The sequence below is a fragment of the Corylus avellana genome, chromosome ca3 (assembly GCF_901000735.1).
Source record: "Corylus avellana chromosome ca3, CavTom2PMs-1.0".
Lineage (NCBI taxonomy): Eukaryota > Viridiplantae > Streptophyta > Magnoliopsida > Fagales > Betulaceae > Corylus > Corylus avellana.
Genome location: NC_081543.1, coordinates 2,990,512 through 3,014,855, shown reverse-complemented (window position 1 = coordinate 3,014,855; position 24,344 = coordinate 2,990,512). Strand labels below are relative to the sequence as shown.

At 36.0% G+C, this 24,344-nt stretch overlaps 2 protein-coding genes across 3 annotated transcripts; both read left to right on the top strand.

Moving 5' to 3' along the window:
- The first annotated feature begins 1,108 nt into the window (after positions 1-1,108).
- Positions 1,109-7,367, top strand: LOC132175745 (calcium-dependent protein kinase 10-like). 2 transcript variants are annotated; one of them, XM_059587781.1, is made up of 7 exons: positions 1,109-1,935; positions 2,275-2,418; positions 2,539-2,691; positions 5,168-5,283; positions 5,393-5,560; positions 6,214-6,444; positions 6,717-7,367. In XM_059587781.1, exons 1-7 carry the CDS (start codon positions 1,278-1,280, stop codon positions 6,888-6,890), a joined length of 1,644 nt encoding a protein of 547 aa, XP_059443764.1. In that variant the 5' UTR covers positions 1,109-1,277; the 3' UTR covers positions 6,891-7,367. The 2 variants fall into 2 exon arrangements, with proteins under 2 accessions (XP_059443764.1, XP_059443765.1); XM_059587782.1 differs by lacking the exons at positions 2,275-2,418; positions 2,539-2,691.
- Positions 7,368-9,418: 2,051 nt separating this feature from the next.
- On the top strand, positions 9,419-14,906 carry LOC132175746 (uncharacterized). Its single transcript, XM_059587783.1, has 2 exons — positions 9,419-10,264; positions 13,604-14,906. The coding sequence occupies exons 1-2, from the start codon at positions 9,684-9,686 to the stop codon at positions 14,049-14,051; spliced, it is 1,029 nt and encodes a 342-aa protein (XP_059443766.1). The 5' UTR covers positions 9,419-9,683; the 3' UTR covers positions 14,052-14,906.
- Positions 14,907-24,344: the final 9,438 nt, after the last annotated feature.

Here is a 24,344-nt window from a genome sequence, read left to right as displayed (position 1 = left end):
TTTACCAATATTGTGCGATGTGACAATCATATTCATATGAATTGCTATATAAATTTGTAAAGGAATTGTAGTAAAAGTTATATAGTATCCGGCTCTAACAAATTTTCTCTCCATAATTATTATTATTACTTTTTTAATAAATTTTTTAATTTAGCTACATACTTTTTCAAAGTGCTACTACATTCAACTCTTTATTTTAACTATCCACCCAGCAAAAGATACTTTATAATCCAGTAATTACAGCTTGTCTCTTAATTAAATTGCAATTAAACTTGGCCTAATCTTATACTAAAAGGATTAAGCCGAATATAAAACAAAGATACTCTTATGAGTAATGCTATAAGTCTTACTATAATTCTCCTAGAGTCATTTCAAATGTGATGTGGTTTTTAAAATTACCGTTGAATTTGAGATGTAATTTATTGACTTTTGATCTATTGGTAATTTTAAAAGCCACATCACATTTGAGATGATGCTAGGAGACTCTAGGAAGACTTATAGCATTACTCTACTATTCTACATATTTGTATATGTTTATAGATTTCTCACTATTTTATTTAAAAGTTTATTTTTCAAAAGATTCATTTATTTATTTATTAAGAGAAGAGAATGTTAGAAATTAATTAAAAAAAATACTCCATTATAGCATCTTATTAAATATTTCTCCAAATTATTGAGCTAAATTCAAGCAAATTATTATTATTATTATTATTTAAAAAAAAGGAAAAAACCGTTACACAAACAATTCATCTATAATCTATTATCTCTTATCCAAATACAAAATTGGGTTAAAATTCAAACATTTAAACAATATCGATCTCCTTACCTAAAAAACCAAAACCAGGTAAAAGATTCCAACTCGATGAACAAAACGTGAAAGGAGTATAGACTTTTTGTCAGTTAAGACGGCTGAAAAGAGAGACCCAAAGGTCAAGTCAGTAAACTCACCCAAATCAACCAAGAAATCCCTTAAATGTCTTCGCCAATAAAAAAACAAAAACAACTTTAATCCAACACCTTTAAGAGTGGTAATAATAATAATAATAATAATAATAATAAAAAAAAGATAAAATAATAGTACTAATTTATTTTTTTCAAAAACCCCTCTCTTACTCAACCGAACCCCGCGTTTTCTCTCTCTCTCTTCCCGGCCGGTCATAACTCTCGGCTAAGCTTCGTCATCCACACCACAACCACCACCCCGAGACGCACCGTTTTCACACTCGCACAAACTCTCTCTCTTTTTCTTTCTCTCTCTCTGAGTCTCTCTTTGCAGCATGGGAAACTGTAACGCTTGCGTTCGAGGGGAGAGCGAAGAAGACTACAAGACCTCGAACAGCAAGAAGAAGAGGAGGAGCGGAGAGCGCAAACCGAACCCATATGCAGAGGACCAGATTCGCTCGCCAGCGCCGATCCGGGTACTGAAGGACATCATCCCCCTGATCCACCGGAGCCGAATCGGGGACAAGTACATACTGGGCCGGGAGCTGGGCAGGGGGGAGTTCGGCATAACGTATCTGTGCACGGACAGGGAGAGCAAGGAGGCGCTGGCGTGCAAGTCCATATCGAAGAGGAAGCTCCGGACGGCGGTGGACGTGGAGGACGTGCGGCGCGAGGTGGCGATAATGTCGACGCTGCCGGACCACCCCAACGTGGTGAAGCTGAGGGCGGCGTACGAGGACAGCGAGAACGTGCACCTGGTGATGGAGCTGTGCGAGGGCGGCGAGCTGTTTGACAGGATCGTGGCGAGGGGGCACTACAGCGAGAGGGCCGCGGCGGGCGTGGCCAGGACGATAGCGGAGGTGGTAAAGATGTGTCATGCTAATGGGGTCATGCATAGGGACTTGAAGCCTGAGAACTTCTTGTTTGCTAATAAGAAGGAGCACTCGCCTCTCAAGGCAATTGATTTTGGGCTCTCTGTGTTTTTTAAGCCTGGTATGGGAGGTCAATTCGGTTGGTTTTCACTTTAGTTTCTTTTTATGGGTCTATTGGTTTTGCTTGATATTTTAGTTGATTTCAGTTTCTTTCTGTTGATTAAGCCTCGGATGCAAGCGAATTCTGGTTTTCCTTGATAAATTTTTCATGGTTTTGCGTTGATTTTTTTTTTTTTTTGCCCTTTTTTTTTTTTTGGGGGGATTTTGGGTTGATATTTCTTTGCTTGATTATTGAATTTCAGTACTGGGGTTCTGATCATATTTGTTTTTTTAATGGTATATATGGGTTTTTCTTGAACTATGGTTGAATATTAACTTTTGAGTTTTACTGGGGATTTAGGGGAGAGATTTTCAGAGATCGTCGGGAGTCCGTACTATATGGCGCCGGAGGTGTTGAAGCGGAATTATGGACAAGAGGTTGACATATGGAGCGCCGGCGTGATTCTTTATATTTTGTTATGTGGGGTTCCTCCATTTTGGGCTGGTATTTTGTTTTTTTGTTTTTTGCCAATTTTGTTTTTCATGGTAGCCAATTTTGTTGAATATGGAGGTGTAGTGTTTATATTGGATTGTGAAGCTTTTCTATCTCAATTGTTTGTGGCAGAGAGCGAACAGGGTGTTGCTCTCGCAATTTTAAGAGGGATCCTTGATTTTAAGAGGGAACCGTGGCCTCAGATTTCTGAAAGTGCCAAGAGCCTAGTCCGGCAGATGTTGGAGCCGGATCCCAAAAAGCGGTTGACTGCTCAACAGGTGCTTGGTAAGTTCTTCAGCTGTTTGTGATACTGAATTGTTGTCTTGCATTAAGTTTTGGTTCCACTCAAGAGCTTTATGTGGCGTTGAGAGAATTTTGGTGTCTCACTCTCCGCTTATCAGATTATACAATTTTTTTTTCTTGAGAAACTGAGATTTTAAGATAATGATTCACTAGCTGAGATAGTTTTAGCCTTTTGATTAAACATGATCATTGGTATGATCTTTTAGACTGTTTGGACTTTATAAGATGTGCGATATGAGGGTCCATTGACTAAGAAGGGGGCCTGGAACAAAAACTTCACGGAAATAGCCTTCTAGACTTTTTGGACCTTCATAAGATGCGTGGAAATTTGGAGTCCAGTGATGGAAAAATCAAAGGGGAAGAAGAGATACCTCACGGGTGACCCAACTTTGATTTGACCCATATACTGGGGCATGTCCCGTCAATTTTAAGATTATTGGTCAAAGCTACTGAAACTGCTGAGAAAATTTTGTAGGCACGGATTGAGAATGAAAGGGTTCATTTCTAGGTTAGGTAGTAATGGAGCCACATGTAGACCAGGTAGGGCTGGGCTCACCAAATTTCTTGAAAATTGTTTATACCTCTTTTAATATAAATATAATTATATTCTCAAGTCACTCCTAAAAAAAAGGCTTGGCCCTTCCCGAAATTTTTAATTTCTTATTAAACGCTTATTAATGTAAGGATATTTATAAACAATATTCAAGTAAATTTGTGCCCCAAAATGCATGACAAACGATGATATATATGGTAGGACACAATAAAATATCCATAAGCACGTGTTATTTCTTTGTTACTGCCATTTAAATATCACAAGAAAAAAAAAAAATTAAGTGGATGAGCATATAAATTTTAAATTTTAAGCGAAAAAAATATATCATATAGTTCAATATGGTCCATGGGAATAATTATCTTAGTCTTTTGATATTTTTCCTCCTCTTAAATGAAGAGGAATGAGATTTTTTGTGTATATATATGCGCACGTGTGTGTATACGTCTGTGTTTAAGGTTAACCATGATCCTCTAAACAAGAGTTTCTGGCTCCGCGCAGATGTTAGGGTACTATGCTTGCCCTGAAATCTTAGAATGGTTTTGGATTTTGGAGATTTAATTAGGCGAAAAAAAAAAGGTTTAAGCTTTAAAGGATGTGGAAGGTTGTATTTTGCATTCAATGTGGCCGTTATATTAGTGCTTGAGAGTCTTGAGACTTAAATTAGCATATTCATTGAGCCTTCTGGAAGATAATATCGAGGATTACATCTCTTTATTTCTTGTGTCAAGTTATATATTGGTTAGTCGGTGACAATGATGGAAAAGTTCTAACACAATAAATGCTGTGGGGGAAATTAAGCACTTGCGTGGCTTGATTTCCACCATTATCATCTTATCTCTTCAGGATTGGTTTCTCCTTCTCTGTTATTTTTCTTACTTCCCAAGATGGCCTTTCCTTGAGCTGTCGTCTTTTTTCAAAATCTCCAATGGCTTAGATCTCTTTATTGTTGAATCACTGACATTTAGTATGCCTCTCCTTTTCCCGGGATTTTAGACTTCGTATTGAAATGATTTTTAGACTTGCAATCAATTTCTACATGGACGTCTGTTAAGCTCAGTTCAGAAACAGTTCAAGCATGTTTTTGTTATTGTAAGCTGAGTTTTAATAATGTTTGGTGGATTTTGTTGTCACATGAGACAATGGACTCTCGATGATGGATTGGAGTTGTATATTTAATAGGAATTGATATTGAAGCTATTTTGTGGCCACGCTTACTTTCCAGTGGTTGTTGTGGCAACATAAAACCTCTTCTTATTATGCTGACAACTCAGGAGAGAATTATTCCTTAGGATTAAATAGCTATCTCCTTCATTAGAGAGTCGGTAATCATTCTTTAATGAATGTAAATTTTTCCACTGTATCCAAAACCCAATCCCGAGTCCTGCTAAATTCTTTGTAAAATTAAAGTTGAAGACTACTTTTCATGATCACTTAATTGGGCATTTACTTTACTGGGGCAAGCACATTGCATCGTATGTGTTGTCTATAGACCATATCTCCCTGGAATCACTCTCTTTAATCAATATTTCATGATCAAGGGCTGGATTTCACTGCTCTTTTCCACTTGTAAGTTAAACTAGTGTCATTTACATGTTTTCGATGGAAATCATAGACAACACCACCTGTAATAACCTCATGTTTAGATTAGTCATCCCTTCTGTGTTGAGAAGCAGGTATCTGACAATGAGCTATTAAACAGCTATCATGTTGGCATGTGTTCGCAGAAACAAAAATGGATATTCTCATTATCACCAGGAGCCATTTTTTTTGTTTTTTTTGTTTTGGATAGTACGAGGCTGTTGAAGTGCTTATATATATGTGAACTTCTAGGAGTTTGAATCTTTCTGCAGTATGGTGACCTTTCTTGAAACTGTTAAACGGATTTTTTATTTTTTCTTCCTGTAGATCACCCGTGGTTGCAAAATGCAAAAAAAGCTCCAAATGTTCCATTGGGAGATATTGTGCGGACAAGGCTCAGGCAGTTCTCTGTGATGAACAGATTCAAAAAGAAAGCCCTTCGGGTAAGAATCTTAGGTCTAGTTGTCAGTCCAGCTCTTAACTATATCAGCAGTGGTGTCCAATGTGTAAATTTTGGAGGATAATTCAGGTTTGTTCAATCAATTTCTGTAGGTAATTGCAGAACACTTGTCTCTTGAAGAGGTAGAAGTAATTAGAGACATGTTTGCACTGATGGACACCGACAAAGATGGGAAAGTAACGTACGAGGAACTGAGGGCAGGTCTTCGAAAGGTTGGTTCACAATTGGCAGAACCAGAGATAAAAATGCTGATGGAAGTGGTACGTTTCTATGCTTATTCAAGTTCAGGTTGAAAGTAACTTCATTTGTTTTTAATTCTATGCATGACCACTATTTTTGGATCAATGTGATATAATGTCATTTCAACCTTCCCCTTTTTTGTTTTTTTTGCTCTTTTTGCAACCACTTTCCTGCTGCATTGAACTTCATTCTCCTGATTCTCCTTTGGTTAGACTTAAGCTTGTCAAACCTCCATCCTCCCTATGTTGTTACCCACCAGTCAACATTCGAAACCTATCCCCTAAAACCCTGCTGATGCCCTTTGCCCTTTACTGCTATGCAAAACTTTGGTGGCACCTCCAGGTTTTCAATGAAGTGAAAATGCTTTCAAACTTGATAATTTCGAGTATTTATATGCAATTAGGAGGGCCTAAACACCTGGTGACTATGGCATTATATGCATTGTTAAAAAAGGTCTCCTAGATAAGTAGGACTCTGGAAGGAGATAAATGTAGGTTGGGTTGAAAACAGTTTCATCATTTATAGCTGAACTAAAAATCATTGCAACATCTGATAGTGTTGGTTGGTGCTAAATATAGTTCTGTGCTCTACCGTGTATCAAATTTTTATGTCATACAGATAGACGTTTTAAAAATGTCATTCCGATAGAATGTGACTTGTGATATTTGTTAAGGCTGATGTTGATGGGAATGGAGTACTGGACTATGGAGAGTTTGTAGCAGTGACAATTCACTTGCAAAGGATGGAGAATGAGGATCATTTTCGCAGAGCCTTTATGTTTTTTGACAAAGATGGAAGTGGATATATTGAATCAAATGAGCTACGGGAAGGCTTAGCAGACGACTCGGGTGAAGCTGATACTGATGTGCTGAACGACATCATGCGTGAGGTTGACACAGACAAGGTCTGAGTTTCAAGCTTTATCACCTCTTAGTGTTCATAAAATTCAGGCCCCCCTTCTTTTTACAAACATCACTTTCAGAGCATGTTTGAAGTTGGAAATCTGATATTGATAACTTTTAGGAACTTGTCAAAATACTGCAAAGAAACAAGATTTCAAAATTATTAATGGGATTTCTGAAATTCTCTATGATAATTCCCCCCCCCCACAAAAAAAAAAAGTGTATCTCCTTTAGCTTGTACAGTTCATCCTAATCTTTTGCAAATTATTTTCAGGATGGGCGTATTAGTTATGAGGAATTTGTGGCTATGATGAAAACTGGAACTGATTGGAGAAAAGCATCTCGACAGTATTCAAGGGAGAGATTTAAGAGTTTGAGCCTCAACCTAATGAAGGATGGTTCTTTGCAGCTCCATGATGGGATTACTGGCCAAGCTATTGCTGTATGAGCTAAAAGTTTTCATGATTTTGGTTTGTTTCTGCCACTCAGAGTTTCATTCCTTCTATCATCATCGATATACACGAAAATATGGCATGTGGGGGCTTCATCAAATGTGATTTGGGGAGGATCCCTAATATTCTTTGGTTACATTGGCGGGCTTAAGTTGGCCTTTTGCCAGCACGAAGCATCGATCAGGGAGCTGCATGTTGGCTGGAGTTGTCAGCCGTTAACGGAGATCGTGGAAAGCATGTGTTGTTCTAGGAGGAGTGGCATAAATTCTTGTATATTTCTCACTTCCTTTTTACGCTTGATGTATTGCTTCTTCAGGGCTTTTTTTTCTTTCTCTTTTTTATTTTATTTTTTTAATTGTGCAGAAACCAGTTAAGAGTTGTTTGTTGGAAATTTGACATTGAAGAAATGTTCAAATATTTTATTCTTGCACCGAGATATGAAGCAATCTAATTTCTGAAAATTATATGAATTAGTTTATGACAAGGTTCTTCCAATTGTTGGAGAAAAAAAGATGGGGGGGAGTGGGGACTGAGTCTTGCTTTGAATAGTTTGAGTTCTTCCATAAGATAGTTGTTCCTTTGTTACAGAGACCCAAAAGCCCCAAAATTGTTTAATATTCTATCAGCACTTACTCAATAGTAGCAATCTATACCAAGACAATTTATTCTGCCGTATAGTTAGCTAATTGTTAAAGGCATAACCATTGATTCAAGTGCCCTAAAACTATTAGATACTAATTTGGTTAAGCCCTTAACCCTTAATATCATAACGTTTTCACATTCTAGAATTTAACCTTGTTGGCAATTCCTCACTTGCTGCACACCATTAAAAAAAAAAAGTGAAAACAAAACTTCACTTACATCTCTAATGTTCAGGCACTTTTGCAATCATATCATTAAAGTTTCAAAATTTGTAATGTTGAGTCGCCAAGTATAAAAAATTTGTAATGTCACCCATATCGTTATGGTCTGGAGTTAAAAACTTTTCAATATCACCCATACCATTAAGGTTTAAAGTTTTGATAGTCTCACACATAGAACCATTGATTTCTTAATTATGCATTCTTGTTATTTGCAGGTATTTGGTTTGTTTCTTAACATCACCCAGTTGGTTGCTATAATCAATGACTAGAGGTGGATATTATAGTTCATCTTTGAATTACAGGTAGTGTGCATATATATATATATATATATATATACACACACACTAAATGATATACATATCCACTCACATGTGTAAGTAATAAGACCAATTAGAAAAAGAAAAAAAAGAAGTACGTAATAACATTCAAGTAGTTTGACTAACTGGTAACTGTATCAACATAGTGGTTACTTAAAGGATGTCGGGATTGTAGCATTGAGAATAATCACTCCATGGTTTTTGTCCAACTGCCCTGTGATTTTAGGTGAATAATCTGGCAAATGTCATAACTTGTCGGTGAACGCAAAATCTAGCCAAGGCCATAACCCGTCAATGAATAAAAAATCTCGCGTGAAATTTGGCTTAGCCATAACCCATTTCAAGTACAACCTTATATCTATTCCCACACATGAGAATTACACAAAAACTCTAGTTTGTTTTCTTTTAGCATCATATCATTCCTTTGACTAACTTAAGCATTGGAAAATTCTTCCACCGACAAGTTTTCGATTAACTTGACCCTTTTTACCGGCGTCTATTGACTAAACTCGACCATGTGATCAACTACATTATCAATGTTCTTTCCAATTATTTGTGACAAAAGATGATTGGATTGGGCTTTGCTTTCTTATGGATAATGCAAGCACGAATATGGCTCAACTACGCCAATTAGAATGCTCAAGGACAAATCAAATTTTAGCTTGTGGCATGGGAATATTATCCGAAGTAGTCCACTTGTCTTTTTGGGTTCCATCTTCAATTTAGTCACATGAAGAATATGAGTAAAAACAAAGTAAAAGAGACAAAAATGGTGATCCTAATTCCTACGCCTACATAATCATACAAATAACCAAATTTTGAAAGTTTCTTCCTGCATAACTTCACAAAATATTTTATTTGTCGATCCATTTTGGCCGAGTTTTGCAGAATCTCACCAACTACGCACAAAATATTCTTAGAAATAGAACAACACCCATATTATAAAAAAAAAAAAAAGTTGCATACTATTCCCTCCCTAGGATTGGAATAGACTGAATTACAGCTTGCACAACCCCTATATGAGAGAAAACTCTGATAAAACTCACTTGTTCAAATAGGTACACAAGTCATACGAGACTTATTCGGACTCACTTGTTCACAGGTACACAAGTCATACGAGACTTATTCGGACATGTAATGCTTTCTCTTTTTAAAATAAAAACATTAACAAATAACTTAAAATACAAAATACTCAAAACTATTCCCATCGTTATCATCATGCTAGGCCCAACCCAAAATATAGCCCATTTCTAAGTTAGGACGTAGCCCAAAATATCAGGCAGCACAACCTAGTAGTTTGCCGCACGTTGATGAATGGGATGACCTAAGCAGATCCGAGTCGTATCTTGTTCCGGACCCACCTCACATAATTCCCTCCTTTGTTTCTGAAAACGAACCCCACTCCCACAACCGTCGGATCCCCTCCTCCACTACCTTTCCGTTACCCATCCAACGGTCTTTTCCACTTCTCCGACCACCTCAACCATCCCCACACAAGCACAAAACACAGAGAGAGAGAAGAGAAGAAAAAGCACAAAAAAAAGAAAGAAATTTATATTTAATTGTTTGTTTCAGAGAGAGAGGGAGAGGGAGCGGGAGGGAGAGAGAGATGGGCGTGGACTACTACAACATTCTGAAGGTGAACCGCAACGCGAGCGAGGAGGACTTGAAGAAGGCGTACAAGAGGGTGGCGATGATATGGCACCCGGACAAGAACCCCGCCAACAAGCGCGAGGCGGAGGCCAAATTCAAGCAAATCTCCGAGGCCTACGACGTTCTCAGCGACCCCCAGAAGCGCCAGATCTACGATCTCTACGGCGAGGAGGCCCTCAAGACCGGTCAGTTCCCGCCACCACCGCCAGCCTCTTCACGCGCCGGCGGGTCCCACAACCACCACCAGCACTACTACAACCACGGCCGCCAGCAGCACCCGACGTCCTTCCGGTTCAACCCACGAGACGCGGAGGACATATACGCCGAGATTTTCGGATCGGAGAGCAATGGTAATGCCGGTGGTGCTGGTGGAGGAGCGAGGGGGTTTGGCCGGGACGGGTTCTTCCGGGCGCCGAGTGGTTCCGCGTCAAGGAAGGCTGCGCCGCTGGAGAACATGTTGCCGTGTAGCTTGGAGGAGCTTTACAAAGGTGCGAAAAAGAAGATGCGGATCTCCAGGAACGTCTATGACATCTCTGGGTATGCGAAATTGCAATAAAGTCTTTAAATTTACTGTTTTTGGTTGTTGCTTAGGAGACCCAGATAAGGGTTAGTAGGGTTCATGTTGCTGAAGACGAAATTTCAGGTTTTCTTTATTCAATTGCCAGGATTTTATAGCTTAACAACGACCCTGCAAACCCTTTTGGCACTAGAGTCACCAGAAGATTTTTTGATTAGGTGAACATGTGGTCGAATTTAGGCGGTAAATAAACAGTTTTGGCAAAGTTATATGCCATTGAAGTCTAATCCTATTAGTGCCACTTGTCTAGGTGGTCGCTCCTCAATGAGCATGTTGAATTAACATAAAAGCTCTGCATTTACTGGTTAGCTGTGAAATATGCGATCTTGATAGTGCCTATCAAGAGGATTAAATCTGTCTTAGTCAAAGCACTTGACTTGGGTAGGTGATAGGACTGTTGAGCATTGCATTTTTTGTTTTCGATTAATAATTGTAGTCTTGTGCATTCTGGTGTCTTAACACATAATGGGATTCAGTTATGGTTTGGTTTCATTGTTGGTGGTCTGTTTGTGGTACTGAACATAATTTTTAGCTTTTACACATTTTTAGATGTGTTTATAATTTATAGTTAAGTCAATTAATTTGCATTCATTTCATTGATGGAATAATTTAGATCCATTGAGCTATTAATTCTTGAAATTTTCTGGCATTAGTTCTCTTTAACTTGCTTTGAAATCCATAGATCTCCGAGCTTTCTTAAGATGGCTGGTTGGTTTTCTATCTTTTCTTGTGAAAGTTTTCTCAACTTTGTACCACTAGACAGTTCTTGCTTGTAGTTAGTTTTTCGATGTTACCAAATAATTTTTTTAGAGTAGTCTTGTACTGTACACAATTGGAGTTGTCCTTTAATAATCAAGGAGGCAGCATACTTAAGGAAGTCAAAGTAATGGATTTGAAGGCTTTACTTGAGGTTATAGTCCTTTTTTGTTAAACGGTTGTGGATAAAGAAGTGAGAGAGAAATCATCTGGAGATCTGCCAAATATAGGTTCTTGGCTTAAAGTTCAAGGCTTTTACTAGGCTTGGGTGTGATGATTGTTATGAAAATGGCGTGGATCAGTCAGGTTAGCCTGCTTATCCTCACCCTTTTGAACTGCATGGGATTCTGTGATTTGTTTGTCATTTGTCATCGATAGGTTTGGGCAGCAGATTGGGACTGGATTATCCAATACAAAATTTGGTTTCTGGGTAGGGCAGCCTTTAGGTAGACAAGCTTTGGTTTGAGGTTACCCAAGGCCATACCCACCGCATTTCTATCTTTAAACAGTTTGAAGCTGCAAGGAGGTACAAGGCTGCTTTATGCATGGTAATTTAAAATCAGAGGGAGAGAGAGAGAGAGAGAGAGAGAGAGAGAAAGTTAAGCAACTACTTTCATTTAGCTCTGTGATGAGTTAAAGAATGAAGTAACCCCTATGTATAAATTTCAGCTTATGCCGCTGAATTCCTGCTTCATTCTTATTGCAAAATGACTGTTTCTTGTGTATATTGGTTTAAGAAATCAAAAGCTAACTGGATTTGGCTGTTTAAAATCAATTTTCAAATAAATGTTTGGAGCATCTTTGCTCCTGTGGTTGAATTTCAGAATTTCAGTCATAAACCTTGATGCTTATATTTATATGGGGTATATTCACCGACATGACTTTGCTCAGGGGCGGAACTATATTCTTCCCCCCAAAATTTTTATAATTCTTTATAAAATATACATATTTTATGAATTTGTCCCCCAAAAATGGTATATTTGTCCCCCCAAAATTAACATATTATGCGTTATTCCATTTGTATTTTTTTTCTTAGCCATCTTCCTCACATCTCATTTTTCTTACATTTATTTGTTTTTTTAGGTGCAAAAATGTGGAATATGATGAAAATATCTGTATTTTTATTTATTTTTTGAGTGATTATTGTGCAGTTATTTGAGTTTACAGTAATTATTTTTTGTACCATTTTTCTTGAACTCTATAGTATTTAATTTATTTTACTAATTGTTTAACTATTATGTATTTGTGATGCCATGAGATTAAATTCAATACTTATATGTTTTTATTTTATATAAACACTCACAAACACACATATAGAGAAATTATATGTATTTATGTGCTTTTGTATTTATATACGTCAATATTCCCAACTTATTAAAAAAAAAAAATCTGTTTCCCCACTCTAGAAATCCTGGTTCTGCCCTTGACTTTGCTCAGGCATTCTTTGAACTATGGGCCAAAACAATACAGTTCAGCCTGAATACATTACCATGGGGAACTAGATGGAAGTGTTCCACCTGTAGTTAGAGCTGCAGCATCAATAAAAGAGTGAAGATAGTCAGCCCTGTAAAAAAAATAAAATCCGTCCCCCCACTCAAGAAATCCTGGTTCCGCCCTTGACTTTGCTCATGCATTCTTTGAACTGTGGGCCAAAACAATACAGTTCAGCCTGAATACATTACCATGGGGAACTAAATGGAAGTGTTTCACCTGTAGTTAGAGCTGCAGCATCAATAAAAGAGTGAAGATAGTCAGCCCTGTAGACAAAAAAAATCCGTTCCCCCACTCAAGAAATCCTGGTTCCGCCCCTAACTTTGCTCATGCATTCTTTGAACTATGGGCCAAAACAATACAGTTCAGCTTGAATACATTACCATGGGGAACTAGATGGAAGTGTTCCACCTGTAGTTAGAGCTGCAGCATCAATAAAAGAGTGAATAGTCAGCCCTGTAAGGTGATAGCAAGAAATTTCATGAAGTGGAATACTATTCTGAGCTTAGGTTAGGGAGATTGGTCGTATCTTGTTTCTTCAGTGGCATCTCAGATACTGAGAGCATTTTAATAGAGAAGAGAGGAAAAGGAAACAGTAAAGTTTTCTTATTCAATAGGTATAATGCTTTTTGGTAAGGGTTATATTGACTAAACTAATCTTGCTATTCCCTCGGCCATATAAAGCACGAGAATCTATGTTGTTTTTCTATCCTAGTTTTCTGGTTTTCTTTGGTTTGTTGTTGCAGCCTAAGAAGCCATGAATGTTAAAGCTTGGGCACAAATCTATTCTCATGACCTGTCTTATGAAGACAAGTGGGTCTTTTCTTTTGTTAGCGAAGTTTAAAGATCTTCAGATCATCATATAAACTGCAGATAGATAATTCGAGTTAATATAAATTCAAAAAGAGGAATGGATCTCCTTGTTTATTATTGGCATTGGTCTGCATTGATAATTTTTTGCAAATGTATGCTTTGATTCTGTTAATTCTGAGTGTATATTTTGCTTTTTGTATGTTTACTTCCACTTAATAGCATTAGAAATTCTCGTGCAGTAATTTTCGGACTCTGGATGAGATATTGACCATTGAGATAAAACCTGGTTGGAAGAAGGGGACCAAGATCACATTCCCTGAGAAGGGTAACCAGGAGCCTGGTGTCATTCCAGCAGATGTTATTTTCGTGGTAGACGAGAAACCCCATGCTCTTTATAAGAGGGATGGTAATGATTTGGTAGTCAATCAGGAGATAACACTGCTGGAGGCCCTCACGGGGAAGACCCTTGACCTGACTACCTTGGATGGAAGGAATCTCATGATCCCACTGTCAGATATCATCAAACCTGGAGCAGAGGTTATTGTCCCAAATGAGGGAATGCCAATCTCAAAAGAAGCTGGGAGGAAGGGAAATTTGAGGGTTAAATTTGACGTCAAGTACCCTTCAAGGCTTACAACAGAACAAAAATCTGATTTAAAAAGAGTTCTGGGAGGGATTTCACAATGATTGCAAGCTTTAAACGTCATGGGTGCTAACACAGCTAGTTTTTGTTGCTATTGGATGATGTAGATATGGCATGTGTATCCGATTGAAGAATGTGAATAGTAGGAAGTTTTCAGGGGGTGCATGGGCGCGTCGAGGGCCAAGTGCAGGGTGGTTCTTCCAATCTTGCATTTAGACGCATAATGTGGTAGGAAGGATGTAAATGGTCCATGGGTTTGAACATCAGTCTAACCAGAAGAAGTGGGTAGGAAATGCTACCTTACCTGTCATTTTTGTCATAGTGTTATTCTTTCCTTTTGAGTTGGATGTTAATAATTAGAGCATGCTTGGAATTGCATTCGGAAATAGAGCTTTTAAAGTTAAAAAAAATAATAATAATAATTTAGAAAAAAAATTCATTTTTAAGCTTTTCTCAAAAGTGTGATTTGGCCCTTTTTAGAATGGAAAAGTCAAGAAATGCTTTTGAAAGTTTTTATCGAACTGGTTAGTTTTTTGTTCGGCAAAAACAGTTTAGGTACTAAAGTACTTTTTAAGCTTCCAAACGCAATTCCAAACAAGTTCTTAGTATTGATCATCCTTGGATTTTCAACATATGGTATTGTTTTAACTTTTGGAAATATTGAATTTATTGTATTGATTGATTAAAGATACACCCATGTGTTTGAGTAGTTAAATTATGTAATGTTACAGCATTTCAATTTTTGTTCCTGCTGCAATTCTCGAGGCATATGTACAGCGTACATAATCCAGTGAATGGGCATTGTCACCAACAATGTAACAGGCTTTACAGGCCCAATCTCCTATTTTTCTTGCTGCTGTCTCATCTTTATGAATAGAGCTTGTCTGCTCCTGCTAGCTACCTTTTCTTTTTGTTTTCCTTTCGTTTTTTATCCTGAATGCTGCCATTTGCCCTGCAAATTGTAAAAAGTCCAGGGGAGTGTGTGTATTTCATAGCAGCACCTCCGAAGCCACTATAGACTTATACTTCTTGTTTTACCCCCAAGAACTTTGATACGTCGGAAACTATCAAGCTCCTTACAAACTGACATAACAATCTATATAACACTTATCACATTCAATAAACGGTTTAACAGGTAGTGTTTGGATCGATTCGTAATCTTATTGGCCACAAAGCAAAACAAGTGACAGGTTGCGGATATTCTTATCGCTACAAGACACATGGTGTTGTCTTCTTCAAAGGAGAGAAGTGGTCAACTTTTCCCACCACCTTTGCGTTTGTTTCTTTCGGTTTTTTGGGGTTGTTGCGTGCGTCAAGAATTTCATCTGAAAATCACCATGAAAAAACAAACACAAAGGGACAGCCTGGAAGTGAGAATCAATGCGGGGATTATTTGTATAATAGATAAATCAAATGTTTTGTTCAAAAGGAGGGATTCTCGCTGTCTTCAACTCCTGAAATGATGAAAATCTACATATTATAGAATTTGCTAAGAGAATCGTCAAGTGTTTGGATTTTTATATAGAAATAGAATCGAGAAGTTGCACATGCCCACAACTAGTGCTACGATTCTTCTTCTCTTCTTTTATTCCACATTCATTGATTCCAAGAGGTACAATGAACAAATGTCAAATGGCATGCAACTTGTTACTGGACTTGCATAATGACACAACTGTTACACACGATGGAGAAGGCTGTTATGGCAGTATGTATTGATTCTGAGCATCACTGATGCAATTGTCGTAAGCAATCGAAGCATTTATTATCTGGGTATTCAGGTCTTAAATTCAACTACACCCAATCCACCAAAAACAATTTTGAAAAAAAAAAAAAAACTAGTGTGAAAGTGACTCATTTTATGACCAATTTCCTACTTTTTACTGTAATTGTCTTGTCTTTTTGAGTATGTTCACTATGTTGTTGGGAACTTCCCCCATTTTTCTATGTTTTAATCCCTAAAAAAAAAAAAAAAAAAAAACTTGGGTATCTGCCACCAATTGATCATTTGGAGATTGAGGTCCTTGCAATTTCAAACAATTCTAAGGATCGTGCTTATTCAAAATGAAAGGTGTAGATCTAGTCACATAAGTAAAAAATACAAAAATCAAAATAAGAAAAGGAGTGGCGTGCTACCTTTGTAAAGAACAATCGGGCAATCATTTTACCTTTTACCTTTTAAAGGGGATGGTTAGTCATTCTCGAACTTTTGGGTTATTTTGGGTGGTTGCAACTACTTCTAAAGTTATTAATACGAAAAAAAAAAAAAAAAAAATTGTAACAACGGTGACGCTTGTTTAGGGATTATCTTGACCATGGTCCGAACTAAAACAATGAGAACTAGAAATTTTCTTGGGAAAACGTAATTTTCTTGGGAAAATGACCTCTTGGCTTCCTTTTGGGCCAATTTTACATTGATGGAAGTTATTTTCCCTAAATTTCCATTGCCTTGACATAATCTAAGAGAATCCTTGCCTCTTTTATTGGTCATGTCAGTTACAAAAACAACTTTGTTAACAATAATTCATCTACCTTATGGAATTAATATGGGGGAAAAGGAGAAAGAAATAGCAACAAAGGTGGCTGCTTTCCACCCTTTTTACCTTCGTTTCAATGCTTCTTTCTTTCCCATTGCTTTTTGCAGCACAAAACAAACACAAAAAGTGGAGTGGGTGATTACTTGGCACATTGTTTTTTTCACTTTATCTTTTAGAACTAGATACTACAACACTTTATCATCTTAGCCAAAAAGCAAGGAGAGAGAGAGAGAGAGAATGATCTGTATACGTCGGAATCCACTTGATGTTGGCGGCGCCACCACCTTTAACCAAACACCACCTATCCCACTTGCTCAAAGTTATATGCTTTTCTATCAACAACCCTATTCTTCTTTTTGCAACTTTGATTTCCTTTATGCTCAATAGTGCTCGATCTCTTCTTGGGAAATTGACACCAACCTTTTTATTATCTATTCATCCACTTTAAAAGAAGAGATCCGATTCCTCTCGCAATCCCCCTCCTGTGTACGGATTGCCGGGGATCTCTGAAATTTGGAGAGGCCCCCAATGTTGGGGGTACGGAGCCAATTTTGAGTTTGGAAAATAAGGGTCAAATTTTTTTTTTTAGGGATTAATTGGCAAAAAAATATTTTAATTTTTTTTTTTAACCTTAAAATTTTTTTTTTGACTTAATTTTTATTTTTCTCGTAATTGGGGGGAATCAGAGCCACTACCGGTCCTCCCTAAATCCGTCCATGTAGGCGACTCTTATTTGGATTTCTTATAATTGTTAGAGTTCATTTGGTATTGTGATTTTGTAAATTAAAAAAAAATGTAATTTTAAATTTAATGACATAAAACGAAATGTTTGGGATTGCGTGTTTAAAGAATTGTAATTTGAAAACGTAAAAAATATGTGTTTTCAAATGGTTGACAAGATTGTGCTTTTTTAAAAAATATAAATAAAATAAAATACAATTTTAAAGGTCAAATAGTAGTTTTGCCAAACGCTTAATTACATTATTTAAACTCATATTTGCAAATCATGCTTTTTGAAATCGCAAACTCAAACAGATCCTTAGAACTTGTTTGAAAATGCGTTTGAGATGCCTAAAAGTGTGTTTAACACTCAAAAAGTCCGTTTGAAGAAAAATAATCGTTTGGTAAAAAAAAAAATTGAAAGCACTTTTAGGGTCCAAAAAAGTTTAAAAATAGCTAAAAACGTACTTTTGAGAAAAGCTTAAAAAATAAAGTTTTTGCCAAAAATCGTTTGTTGACTTAAAAGCTTTATTTCTCAAACGCAATCTCAAACATACTCTTAGTCAGATTATTTTTTTTTTTCTTTTAAAAACGTAAATAATTTTTACCAAAACTCTTAAAGAGTTTTGATGTAATAAAATGGTAATATTTTAAAGAATATTTTGTATTTTAAATTAACTATTAATAATCTTGGAAAGAAAAGGGTATATTTTTTACTTTTGAATGAATTGGTAAATCATAGGCACGAGAAAGGAATATTGTTCATTTATAGTAATTTCCAAGAATGGCAGGGGCAGCCCGACCATTAAGGCATTAACTGGGTTTCTTCTTTTACGTGGACAACAAAATGTTGAAGTAGCAGTAGCACGTGTACCACCATCGGAGTCCACAAATGATCCAAAGGTCACATTTTTATTTAAAAAATAAAAATAAATAAATTCTAGACACTCTGGGAAGCACAAGCACAAGCATGTGGTGGTGCTGGGCACCATTAATTTGATATAATTTCTTGGTTGCGGAAAACTTCAAAACAGAGGGCCATCACTTTTTCTTTTTGACCTGCTAGACAGTTGACAGTAGATATGGCTTCCATTGCCACAAATTTTACTGCTCTATTGCATGACCACACAACATTTGTTGTTCTTATCCTAAAAAAAAAAAACACATGTTATCCTCTTCTGACTTTCACCTAACAGGTTTTCTTATAATTATACTGTATTTTAACTCTAAATCATTAAATAATAAAATATAATTACACTTTTTGTTGACATATGTACCTTATCGAATTACGTAAATTTATGTCTCGACTTCTTTTAATTTTTTTCTGTTCGATTCCATATTATTCATTAATATTGTGCTCTTCTATGTTCTAATCTATCAATTTGTACTATTATATTTAAAATATTATTTTCTTTATCAATTTTTTCTTTTCCCATATATATATTTTGTATTTTATTACTTCTTTTTATGTATTGTAGCTAGATATAGGTGTTCCTTGATGGTTCTTTTGCACCATTCAACATCACCAATTAGGTTAAAAGAATGAGCTTAACTTCAGTACGGTCAACGCAAAAAACAAGGGTTTTCTGCCCACCACTCTGAAGCTGACAACTCAGCTTAGAATAAAAAATCAAAATGAGAACAAAATACCATATTATTCTTTCACACAACCATTTCAGTCACCTGCCTCTGCCATCCACTACCTACGTGTCTCTCTCTCTGTCGGCCCCGTGGGGGTGGTGCGCGGCCACCCCCGGCCTATGGGATGGCCCGTGAGCCACTCCTAGGCCATGGCAGCCACCTTAGATGTGGCCAGGGTGGCTCGCAGGCCACCCCCAGCCAACCCTAGCAGTTATGGGGTGGCCGTGTGCCACCCCACGGGAACAACGGAGAGAGAGAGAGGGAGGTAGTGGGCGGCAGCGATTTTGAATGGCAGTGGCAGTGGAGGTGGCTAAAATGTTGGAGGATTAATCTTGTGTTTTGCTAACATATATGTTTTTTGCATTTTTCTTGAATTGCTGATGTGTCATATGGTGATTGGTGGGCAAAAAACTCATATTTTCTGCCATGACCGTATAGAAGTCACTCTCTAAAAGAATAGCATGACGTTTGAGAGATGAAGAGACTTAAGAAAGATAAATAAAGTTAACTGAGTTAAATGAGGTTTCGGTTGTTAAAATCTATTAAAATTGGCATGTGAGAGACACTTGGCAGTTTATCAATTCGGTTTGTAGCTAATTTTTGTCCTAACCAAAATAGCTTTTGAATGGACTATAGCATTTGAGTAATGCTAGCTAGGTACCATCTTTTTAACTTTCTAAAATCTTCATAAAGCCGATGTGACTTTTAAAATCACCATTAAATTTTAGATGAATCATACTTGAATTTTAATCAAATAGTGATTTTGAAAGTTACATCAGCTTTAGGAGAATTTTAGCATTTAGGTCTTCATAAAAAGATAATACATAGCATTACTCATTGCATTTAGGTCTCTTCACCTTTTTTTTTTTTTTTTTAATTAAAGAAAAAATCACATTTATAAGAAAATGGTAGCATTTATCACTCAACCAATAAATAAGACGAGTACGTGGCATAAACTTAAATTAAAGTTACAATGTGAAGATAAAGTTCTGGACCATATATCTTAAATATCATAATAATTTATAAGAAAATGGTAGCATTTATCACTCAACCAATAAATAAGACTAGCACGTGGCATAAACTTAAATTAAAGTTACAATGTGAAGATAAAGTTCTGGACCATATATCTTAATTATCATAATAAACTCGAAAAAGATTAAATCAATAAAAATAACAACTTAATTATTTAATCCGTACTTTTAATTTGGAAAAAAGTTTTGCACCCGCATGTGTTTAAATTAAATGAGGAAGCTTATGGGACTTTAAATTCATTGCATAAATGGAAGATAAATAATGTCAAGCGACATTTAAATAATGTAGCTCATCGTGTAGAAATGAAACTTTATCTTTTAATGTGAAATATGGTCTTATTGATAAAATTACTCGTTATATCTCTGATATCATTTATGTAGAGCGTCTGAGCGTGTGCCTTACTTATTGCTATATTTTTTTTTGAAAAAAAAAAAAGTATAAATTTTCTATAAATTATATTATGTTTTAAGTTATTAATTTAGTAAACATTACCAAACTTAGTCCCGTGAGCTCGTTTGCTACTATTTTTTATAATTATTATTTACTTTAAAAAAATAGTAACAAATAAAACACTTAAAATATAGTTTTACATTAAAATAATAACAAAACAAAAAAACATTTTAAAAAGCATTACCCAACTAACTTTTTGTTTTTGTTTTTTTTTTTTTAATGGATTAGGAAAGGAGTGAATAATAAAAGTTTCCACTTTGTTGTCTCTCTGTCTTGCTTATCGGATATATCCAACGGACGAAAGCTATCATGTGAGGCTCCCATAATGCAATTTGGCCGAAGTCCCATCAAGAGCTGATGGTGACGCCATGCATCATATCATTTGCGCCTTTTTTTTCTTTTTTATTTTTATTTTTAATTTTTTATAATACGAACATAATGGGAATGCGGTGTTACGGCAAGTACGGATTGTACCTTGTTTGGAGAAGCAGACAATCCTCATGTGATGTGATTTAATTATTTCGCTGTTGGCTTTGGCTTTTAGACGCCTCGTAAAGTTGTTTTGCTGCATGCGGCCAAACAGAACACGCTTGTCTGTCCAATGGGACATGTGCCACATGGCCTTGGGCCTCTTTATCAATCTCACATGCACATCCAATAATGAGACCCACCATTTTTGTGTCCTTTTTCTTTTATCTTTCATGTATTTCTTTATAATTTTTTATTTTTTTTTATTTTCTTTATAATGATGAGAAAGAGAGGCTTCTTCAATTAGTGGACCATCCATGGCACCCAATAATAAAATGTTAATTTAAAAAAGAAACAACTTTTGTAGAACAGGTTTTGTTAGGTCATCAACATGTGATTCCACTAAGAGATGCTTATTGCTAGCTTGAAGAGTATTTAAAATGTAATTTAGATTGGGTGCAATAGGCTAGTGATTTATCTAACACTGGCGTGCATGAACAGTTATGCACGTCAGTGTTCTAATATATATATATATTGTTTATACAATATTTTAATAATTAAATAATTCTGGCGTGACTATTCATGCATGTTAATGTTGTACAAATCACTACTCGGGTGCAATAATATAATATGAGCAGCTTACGAGAAAAAGCTTAATAAGGCCCATTCGTTTAGATACATGACCAAATAGCTCCAACTGGCCCACTCCTGTTCAAATAGACTATATTAATTAAACCCTCTCTCATGAATTATTTGTTGCGTGCCCATCTCTATCCATTTGGATGAGTATGCTTTAGAAATCCTTATCAGATTAAAGGAAAATATCCATCTGTAAGTGATTTTTAGAGTTTGTTTGGAATTGTACTTTTAATACTTAAAAAGTCATACCAAACAAAAAGCCGGCATATTTGGTAAAAAATTTCAAAAGTACTGTTTTACTCTAAAAATGGCTCAAACGAACTTTAAAAAAGAAACTTAAAATTGAAGTTTTTATCTAAATTCTTTTTGACTTTAAAAGCTCTACATCTCAACGCAATCTCAAATATGCTTCTTCCAAAATTTATTTTTTAAATTTTGCCTTCCAAATTAAAAGTTTTAGTTTCACCCCTATAAATATGTGAGATCTACATGTAAGTCCCATATATTTAATAATAAATTTGCACATACAAAAGAAAAAAGAATTCTCATGATTTATAGCATGCACACCACATTCTTATGGAAAATGTGACTATTAAACTTTATTGATTTTAAAAATCTACTAATTCTTTTATTATTTGTTTATACCCGTATATTTTTGCCGTGATCAGGCAACAAATTAGGCAACAAAATCTCAACCTAGCCACGTGGGCTGCCGGTGTTAATACGCAAAAGTCCTTTGATGACAAAACTGAGAGTGAGGGACCTTTTTGAAATGACAAAAATGCTTTTTGTCTAATCAAAGTTATCATCCGGTATTCCGGTTTGTTGAAAAAATCAAGAAAAGATCGTCTTCTAATCTTTTTCTTAATAGTGCTTTACCACTCTCTCCTCGTATTTTAATCATAGAATCCATATACACGCTAGTCTATTAATTGATAATTAATTACGATACTATTCCACCTAAGTTGATTTTGAAACACAATCTACTCCTCAAGAGAAAAATTCAGTAGCTTTAGGATTAAGAGAAAGAAAATCTCAATTAACTTTAACCTTGTTTTTACTCCTTCACTTCTATCACTTTTGAAAGTAAATCATGCATCTTTTTTAATTTAAATTCATAAAATCGCTCGTGAAATTTCATGTATAAAATATTTTCATACCGTTTATTATTATATACGTGCTAAAAGTGACACGGACTTTTCTTTTGGAAACATAACATAAAGCTTGTACATAAAAATGTCACAATTCAAACAATTATAAAAGCTAGCATAAACATAAATGTGCTTACCTCACCTGCTTATTTCCTTTTCATCTTTATTGTATTGCACCGTCCTTGTCGATGATGCATCTCATTCCCTTGAAGATCCTCTTGAAGCCTTTACTCAGGACCTACAATCACGTCATAAAGCTTTCTTTATTTATTAACTGGTCCCATGAAAAACTTAATTCTCGATGACACTCACTTAGCTTGTAGTTTTGTCAACCAACTCTCTCAATCCATAGTCGTTCTAATTTTCGTCCCCGCTTATTTTAAAAACTAGGGTTAGGGTTCAAAACTAAATCTCTATTCTTCTTACTAATCTCCCTTTGACCTCAAATTAACTTATACCCTAATTATTTGTTCCAAAATCCACCAAACCTAGTGGGCGCCGGGCGCCATTATCCAATCAATACATAAGAAACCATCAAGGGTGGTAGTTCAATAGTCTCAAGGAAATTTTCATGAGGTTAGGCATGTACTAGGGCCTGGGTTTGACTTCCGTAATGAGAATTCTTTAGCCTATTAGTGTTAGCTACCTTGAATCTCATTGATGCCCTGGTGTGGTGGGTGTTAAGCTATGGCTCGGTCGGTCTTAAGGGGGCGCCTGCGGTTCCCACTGTCTAGGCCCTTCCTAAGCGGCGCCTCACAGGTTGGTGCTACTATAGTCACGTCCAAGTAGGATAGCTACAATTGGCCTCCCCTTCCAACCTTTTTTTGATTAAAAAAAAAAAAAAAAAGCCGCATAAACCTGCATAAATGGCCGTGATTTTCTCACCTATAGAATGACCATGATGCAATTATCACCTATAAAAATCAAGCTTTACGTCACTTAATTATAATTATATTACAAAATAACGCTTTATTTTATTGAACAAACAAATTAATACAAAAGAAACTCTCTAATATTATATTCTTCAAGCTCTTTCTCCATAAAGAAAAGATTGCTGGATGAAATAAATATATTAAAAAATAAATAAAATAAAAAAAGATACCGATCCGACCGATTTGCACGTTATGCAATCCTCTAAAATATTGACAAATTTTGAGGCGAGACTGACGGTGGTTGACGAGGTGGTCACCAACCAAAGCCAAGGTGTCAACAGGAGTCTTGAAGAAAAAAAAAAAGTCTTAAATTACCGATCTCTTTTTTTTGTTTTTATTTTGGGAGAAAATATATTTTATCCCCTGAAGTATCTACCTATTTATATTTTTAACTTTAATATTTAAAAAGTGATACTTTACCTTCCTACACTTATAAATTGTTGCAATTCGATTATTTAGATTTTTTTTTCTTTCCAAAATGCCCCCATTCCAAATTAAAAAAAATTTAAATTAAGGGGTGGCCGGTCACCCCAATTTGGCCTGGGGGTGGCTTCGGCTACCCAGACCGGCCATCCCTTAATTTTTAATTTTTTAAATTTTTTTAACTTGGGATGGGGGCATTTTGGAAAGAAAAAAATTTGAATGGTCGAATTGCACCAATTTGAAAGTTTGAAGGGTAAAGTGTTACTTTTTAAACATTGAGAGTAAAAGTTGAAATGATTGGATAGTTCAAAGAATAAAATATAATTTTCCTTTTTTTTTTTTTTTTC

Excerpts from the sequence above, each read along its gene's own strand:
- LOC132175745 (XM_059587781.1), top strand. The coding sequence starts at position 1,278 with ATGGGAAACTGTAACGCTTGCGTTCGAGGGGAGAGCGAAGAAGACTAC. Across the intron at positions 1,936-2,274 it reads CTCTGTGTTTTTTAAGCCTG|GGGAGAGATTTTCAGAGATC; the intron begins GTATGGGAGGTC and ends CTGGGGATTTAG. Across the intron at positions 5,561-6,213 it reads TAAAAATGCTGATGGAAGTG|GCTGATGTTGATGGGAATGG; the intron begins GTACGTTTCTAT and ends ATATTTGTTAAG.
- LOC132175746 (XM_059587783.1), top strand. The coding sequence starts at position 9,684 with ATGGGCGTGGACTACTACAACATTCTGAAGGTGAACCGCAACGCGAGC. Across the intron at positions 10,265-13,603 it reads AACGTCTATGACATCTCTGG|TAATTTTCGGACTCTGGATG; the intron begins GTATGCGAAATT and ends ATTCTCGTGCAG.